General features: G+C 39.4%; 1 protein-coding gene across 1 annotated transcript; it reads right to left on the bottom strand.

Moving 5' to 3' along the window:
* Positions 1 to 7,208: 7,208 nt before the first annotated feature.
* Positions 7,209 to 8,144, bottom strand: LOC109245290 (olfactory receptor-like protein OLF2). Its single transcript, XM_019412595.2, has one exon. The coding sequence runs from the start codon at positions 8,142 to 8,144 to the stop codon at positions 7,209 to 7,211; it is 936 nt and encodes a 311-aa protein (XP_019268140.2).

Raw genomic sequence — 8,144 nt, 5'->3', positions numbered from 1 at the left:
TGAGCTATTGTCATGAAATGAAATGTCATGAAATGTTTACTTCAAATTTACAAAAACAGCAACCCACAGATTCTTAGAGTTCTAAAAAGCTGAGAGACCATCCAAGTCCTATTTGTAAATCAAGAGAAAATGCCACGGGCGACGGAGGGCAGATGGGAACAATAGGAAGGGGTTGCAGACTGAGAAAAGAATCTGCCTTATTTTATTCATCTTAGCCAGAACACTTCGTTAATATTATTGCTCAATGGGTCGCTGTATTGCACAAATCCAGGGAACACATAGAAAATAAGTAACATAGCAGTTTGTTGTCTGTGTTTATAGGTCTGATTCTGCTTTTTGTTTGTTGTTTTGGTTTTTAGATTTCACATTTAACCGACGGCTGCCAGAGGAGAGGATGGGCAAAATGTGTCAAACGGAGTGGGAAACCCAGGCTTGCAGTAATGGAAAGAATAAGTCACAAGGATGAGAGATACGATGTAGGGAATACGGTCAATATGGCGACAGATGGTAGCTACATGTAATGGTGAGCACAGCATAGCGTATAGACTCGTTGAATCACTATATTGTACACCTGAAACCCATGTAACACCACGTGTCAACTGTAGCCCCAAAATATAAGTAATGTAGTGGCCCTAAAGTCGCACCTTGTGGCAATCTTGGGGAGTACTCACTGTAGTGGCCATGTTCCACGTGATACTTTATGATAGGTGATTCACTCTAGGACACTAATGTGGGTATCATGGCGATCCCCACTTTGGCATACTGATTATATTAAATAAAAGTTGTTTAAGAGAAGGCCTGTGCGAGGATCCTCTGACTTTCCTCTGTGCTCCTGAAAACAAGAAGTATATCTCCCATGGGAAAGGTACCCTCCCTGTACCAGGAAGTAAAGACACATGCTTATCACCAAGTATAGAAATTCAGAAGCCTGGAAGGCCGTATAAACAACCCTTATTACATTTTAGCAATCTACTACCACAGACCAAATTCTGTTAGAGTTTCTTACTAATCGAAGACTGCAAATTCAATTCTCTTTATCCTGCCAATTCCTTACAGATTTATTGTCTCCTCATAAAAATAATATAAAAGCTGCCTGCTTTGGTAATTTCTTTAGATCTCAATTTCATTATTTGGCCTCTGTGAGCCACACAATAAAACTGTATTTTTTGTTTTGTTTTGTTTTCCTCTCCTGTTAATCTGTCTCATGTGAATTTAATTCCTAATTCAGCAAGAAGAACTTGAAGAATAGAAGGAAATGCCTTTCCTTCACTAACAGGCACAAATGTATATTGTGTCATGAAAGTCCTATTGTTAAGTGCCGTGTACAGGAATGTTTTCCTGCCCTACGTGTTGCCCTATTGCAGTTATGTTATTCATTTAAACAAATCAAGTAAATGCCAGATCTGTGGGTTCAAGAAATAATTTACGAATTTATAAGCATTACCAGCGTATGGGCAAAAATATTCCAGGTAATTTTTTTGTCTGAGTCCTCAGTGGGAACTAGAAACGGGCATAGCAATTTCTTTTTTTTATGGTTCCTATAAATCTAGACGACATCATAGATTAAAATCATTAAAGTATTCTTGATTTGGGAAAAATGACTCTGTGTGATACGTTTCAATAACCTTTCCATTTTTATTATTATTTTGTGTGTGATGATACCAATACAAACATACAGAATCACTGCCTTAGGAGATATGATTTGAAGCCAGGCTCAAACTAGTAATTGTGATAATTTGCCACCCATTCGAGTGAAGGACATTAGATGCAATTGTATGACCCTTGAACTTTACTACCATTATTTACTACTTTGATTCATATTAAAGGGATGGGATTTGTCCTTGTGATGTGGAGAACAAAGACAAAAGAAATGTAGAAAAACATCATTTTCCTTAGAGCTTAGAGCAGCCTGACAAGTGCTTGAGAAAGGCAGAGTGACCTTCCTCAAGGAACTCAGCTGCCTCAGTGTTAATACCTTGCTAGAGGCAAAAGGCAACCTTAGTTTGACATTAGCCAACCTCTAGTTTCCTGTAAGTCTTTAACATACACAAATTCTTTGGAAACTTCCTTTATCTCTACCTCCCCAAGCATCCTCCAAGCTTATGGCCCACTGATATACATCTCAAGGGGTCTCATGAATAAGATTTGACTAGCCTCAAGGTCCGGAAACCTTGCTTCCAAGTTTCTTAGAGACTTTCATTATCCCTAACCCCTTCTCAACTTGAAAGTACCGAATCCAGTCACTGGTCAAAACCCCAGGGCAGATCTTTCTTGCCCCGGGTCCTGGCCCCATGCTTTAATAAACCACCCCTTTTGCACGAAAGATAATTCAAGAAGTCTGTCTTAACTTTTCCCTACCAGACTGCAACATTTCACATCACTTGGTCATTTTATATGACTCCTTCCCAAACTCATTTTCTCATCAGATGCTTCTCCGTCTCCAGGGATGACAAACCCCTTCAGGTTACACTCTGTTTAGATAGAACCTAAATTTACCGTCCTACACTTGACTGCCCCATAAACCATTTACGCTAAGTTCCCTTCAAACCCTTCCATTAAAATCTGAGCTTTAGGGACCATATGATTATAAAAAATTGGATGATTAACATCTCAAAGGATTTGTATTTCATTGATGATGGCTTTCGAAAATAATGAAAGAAAATTACTCCGTTCTAATGCAAGACACCAGAGACAAGCATGTGAAGAAAACAATTGTATCTAAACGCCCTTCCCTGGCGCCACAATAATCGATGTAGTCAGCTATCTGTTTATAAAGTCTCTCCTTCAGAAAGTAGCTGCATGGCTGTGAGTCTTGAGCTTTTGGGAAATAAGCTCAGCGCATGTTAACCATACCAAGGAAAACTGGGTTTACTAAGTCTCCTTGTTGCTGAAAACAGTATGAGAAGGGCTTACAGGTTAAAAAAGACACATTTGCTTTATTACAGTAGTTTTTTTAAAGTTTATTCATTTATTTTGAGAGAGAGAGAGAGAGAGCAAGTAGGGGAGGGGCAGAGAGAGAGGGGGAGAGAAAGAATCCAAAGCAGGCTTCATGATTATCAGTGCAGAGCCTGAGGGAGAGTCTCGAGCTCACTAACAGTGAGATCATGATCTAAGTCAAAACAAAGACTTGAACACTGAACCAGTTAGGGCCACCCAGGCACCCCTGAAAAGACAGCAAGTATTTATTTATTTATTTATTTATTTATTTATTTATTTATTTAAATTTATTTTTGAGAGAGAGAGAGAGTGCTTGCATGCGAATGAGTGGGGGAGGGGGCAGAAGGAGAGGACAGAGGTTCAGGAAGCAGGCCCTGAGGTGACAGTAGTGAGCCCGCTGTGGGACTCAAACTCAGGAGAAATGTGAGATCATGATCTGAGCCAAAGGCAGATGCTCAAACAACTGAGCCACCCAGGTGCCTCTATTTCCAATAATATTAATGTGAACATTTTTACACATGTCTTCTGATGGAGATACACTTATTTATCTTGTGTATAAAACCAGGAATAGGAAATGTGTGTGTGTGTGTGTGTGTGTGTGTAAAATTTATATTTACCCAATATTAGCATACAATTTCCCGAAGCAGTATGCCAATCTAGAGTTGCACATTATTAGTGAGTGAATCCTGTGTCTGTTTCTACATCCTCACTAATAGGTAATATTGTCTGTCATTTTCCATTTTAGCTGTTATGTAGAGTCCATAATTGTCCTAATGACTAATAAAGTTGGATATTCAAGGAGCGCCTGGGTGGTTCAGTCGGTTAAGCATCTAGACTTTGGCTCAGGTCATGATCTCACGGTTCCTGAGTTCAAGCCCTGAGTCAGGCTCTGTGCTGACAGCTCAGAGCTTGGAGGCTGCTTCAGATTCTGTGTCTCCCTCTCTCTCTGTCCCTCCCCTGCTCATGCTCATGCTCTGTCTCTCTCAAAAATAAATAAACGTCAAAAAAAGTATAAATAAATAAATAAATAAATAAATAAATAAATACTGCATACATACATAAAAGTTGGATATCACTTTTATATGGGATGTCTCTGAAAGTTAAAATGGAAAAAATATGAAGAATAGAAAATCAGTTGAGTGGGTCCACCTTAACGGGGTGAGGGCTCTTGCAATCAGTGCTATCTATCTGCGATCATTGCCAATTCCATTTCAGGTCAGATTAGCCTGGGGTTGTACTGTTAGTCACCATCCATCTGTTATATTTAAGATCTCCCCAAAGATAGAAGCGGGTTTATACATTAGGCATTTATAGAATCATATCAGTAATAAGCATGAAATGTGGTATCTGGAATACACAATAAAGATCATTCAGTTTTAAAGCCCTCTTTTGACAGAGTGGAAACTGAGGACCAAAGAAGGAAAATGATTTTGCCGAAGGTCACAATCACTGTGAACTGATAGTACAGATTCAGACCCAATTTTGCTACCATTCCTTTTCCAGTTCCCGGCAGGTTTGCAGAGTTCAAGTTAGGTTAAATTTGCTGCCTCTTAAGAAAAGAGCTACACAATTACCAATTGTGAGAATTAGTACTTTTTTATTTAATAAATTTTCCTAACCAGATTTTCCTCAGTATGGAGCCAATTGTTTCTATCATTATACATATTTTCTAATCGTTCATCACTGGTAACATTTATGTTTAGGGATGTCCATTCCATGATCAGAATAAGGAACCCTTAAGAAAAAATAGACCTATAATATTGACTCCATATCTAGAGTCTAAATTTAAATTTCAAATAAAACATAAGAAAACTGAGGAGAGATCTTAACGAAAAGAAGAAGCCCCTGTTCCCTTTTCTTTGTTTGTTTCTTCTTTGTTTTACCTTTATACCTTCCCCTACCATGTCTCAGAATCCCAGAAAAAATATCACCCTGGAGAACGGAAGAGTCTCATTGTCCTACTTGGGCTTTGCTGGCAATCTGAAATGTTTTCACGGAAGCCCTTTACAATGGCACGTAGGTAGACCTAGACTGAGTGATTTTCAGGTTGTGTAATTGTAGCAAATATTTAAGAGTGTCCCTGACTTTTCTTTGGTCCTGCAAGAGCTGTTTTTATCCAGACTTACTGAAGAAATCACTTCAGTGATTTCTGCTTTAGCAGAACAGAGTTGCAAATATCTTGGTAAACACCCAGGCAATAGCCCTCTGGGTTAATTATTTTCCAAGTAATTTGCATGTCTTTATCCTTCCCTTGAATTTGGCATCCACAACTACTTTATGTGCTTACATATATGATTCAAAAAACGTATTTAAGGCACATACTTGATCTCAGCGATTTTTTCTTTTACTTCCCATGAATAAACATTCAATAACAATTAACTTTTTGGATCTTTTTCATTTTTTCTTTACCCAGATGCTATAGTGGGGCTTGAGGAAAGAGATAAAAATATCCAGTCCTTAAACTCTGGGTATTCATTACCCCACATTGAAGGTAATGATTTAGGCAACAGAGAGTAGATTCAACAAAGTTCCCAGGCTCAGGGTGGTATGGGACCCAAACTTAGTGAGTGCTAGAGGGAAGGAAAGCCCCTGGTGGAAGTGACTGAGTTGTGAAGGGTAGCACTATAGCCCAGCCATACTGGTTTTCTTTAAGTTCCACAGAAATGATGTGGTCCTGTTCCCCTGGGGACCCTCTAGTTGCTGATCTATCTGCATAGAATGCTTTCTCCATCTAGTGCATCTCTCAGCTAATTCCTACTTATCTTTTAGATCCCAGATTGTTCCCATTACCAGGAAGAACTTTTCAACATTCTTCACTATAATTGAACATTGTGCTTTGTTTCTGTTTTTTTTTTTTTATGGCATAATTACTGTTTATTATAAATAATTTGAATGATAATTTAATTAACATTTGTCACTTCTGATGAGAGAGCCTATATAGGCAGGCTGAGGGCAAAATTGAGCTAACACCCCACCCCTCCTGCCAAGGTGGGATATGTGTGATATTCCACAGGCACTCCTGGCTACTCAAGAACAAAGGAAAGGAAGGAAAACAAATGGTTAACTGAGGGAGATCACAGTCAAGCAGGACTTGACACAGTCAAGCATGAGTCTCCATGTCTTGATAGATTACAAAAAAAAAAGGCAATTTTATTAATACCCTAATCTCCAGAAACCTGTAGACTCCTTTCCTGGAACCTCAAAATCACACCTCCATAGTGATATGGGGAACAAAGGCAAGAAGGAAATGGCAGGTAAAATTCAATCTCCTTATAAACTGCAGTCCATTGACAACTATTAGAGGCTGGCAGAGTAAAAAGTTTCTCCAGGATCTCCCTACTGTCTTAATGTTAATACTTTGCTGGAGGGAAAAACAACCTAAGCTTGACAACAGCTTGGATTCCAGTATCCTGCGAGTCTTCTTTAGCATATGAAATCTTTTTGAAAACTTCCCCTTGACTTCCCCTCCCCCCTCTCCCAACTCCCAACTATAGAACCAGTCTTTCCACAGGGTCCCAGGCAGCTCTTCCTGCCCATGGGTCCTGTCCCTGTGCTAAAAAAAAAAAAAAAAAAAAAAAAAAAAAAATCACCTTTTTGTGCAAAGGACATCTTCAAGAAGCCTTTCTTGACCTTCAGCTCTGGACCCCCACCATCACCCCAAAACTTCATCAGTTTCCACTAGATGACAAGATTCATTAACACAAAACTGTTAGATTCACCATAAAATACAAAACACATAGAAGTGCGTTACGTACTTAGAAAACTCTCACTAACATATAGGAAATTAGATTCATGCATAAATGAGAGATTGTAGAAACACAAATTGGGCAAACTAGGAGTCCATAAATTTTCCATAAATAAGGAATACCAAGTATAAGCTCAAGACATAAAATGAATCATGGAGTACTAAAGAAATGACACACTTGGTTATGGCAGGAACATGGTATAAATACTTGTTGGATCATACCACTTTTTTTTTTTAACATTTATTTATTTTTGAGAGACAGAGAGAGATAGAGCACAAGCATGGCAGGAGCAGAAAAAGAGGGAGACACAGAATCCAAAGTAGGCTCCAGGCTCTGAGCTGTTAGCACAGAGCCCGACGCGGGGCTCGAACTCACAAACTGCGAGATCATGACCTGAGCTGAAGTCAACCGCTTAACCAACTGAGCCACCCAGGCACCCCTAGATCATACCACTTTAATCAAAACAATTTTGAACTTCTCAAATGAAAGTGTAAGATTGGGAGAAAAATAGGTACATATAAGTTTTCAATGAAACCACTTTCTATTTTTAAGTTTTTTCCGAGCCTCTTTCACATCTTTGTTCCGCAGGCTATAAATCACAGGGTTTAACATGGGAATCACAAGGGTATAGAACAAGGAGGTCATTTTGTCTTGATCAAGAGAGTAGGAAGAACTCGGGCGGAAATACATAAAGAGCAGGGTTCCCTGGAAAATTGCAACAGCAGTTAAGTGGGAGGTGCAGGTGGAGAAAGCTTTGAATCTCCCCTCAGCAGAGCGGATCTTTATCACTGCCAGGATGATATAACAGTAAGACACAAAGAGCCCTGAAAGGGTAATCAGCTCAATGAAGCCAAAAATGGTGAATATCACTAACTCATTAACTTGGGTATCTGAGCAAGATAACAAAAGGAGAGGCGGGACATCACAGAAGAAGTGGTTGATCACATTTGATCCACAGAAACATAACCTGAATGTTAATATTGTATTTGCAGAAGCATCCACAAGCCCTACCGTGTAAACCCCAGCCATGAGCAGAAGGCACATTCTGCTGGACGTGTTGGCCTTGTAGAGCAAGGGGTTGCTAATGGCCTTGTAGCGATCAAAGGCCATCACCGCCAGCAGTAGGCACTCGGAATCTGCAAACGTGCAGAAGATCCAGAATTGCAGAGCACAGCCATAGAAAGGAATTGACTTTATCTTGGTAATGAGGCCTACCAGCATCCGGGGTCCAATTGCTGTAGAATAACAGAGGTCACTGAAAGAGAGGTGGCTGAGGAAGAAATACATTGGTGTGTGAAGCTTAGAATCCATTCTGATTAACATGATCATCCCGAGGTTTGCAATAAGAATGATGAGATAAACAATTAAAAATGTGACAAATAGGGTCACTTTAATTCCAGAGATATTGCTAATTCCCAAGAGAAGGAATTCATTCACAGAAGAGCAATTTTTTCCATCCAT

This window comes from Panthera pardus, unplaced genomic scaffold (genome assembly GCF_024362965.1).
Source record: "Panthera pardus isolate Hobbes unplaced genomic scaffold, ASM2436296v1 HiC_scaffold_12, whole genome shotgun sequence".
Classification (NCBI taxonomy): Eukaryota; Metazoa; Chordata; class Mammalia; order Carnivora; family Felidae; genus Panthera; species Panthera pardus.
This window is presented reverse-complemented; position numbering and strand designations above follow the sequence as displayed.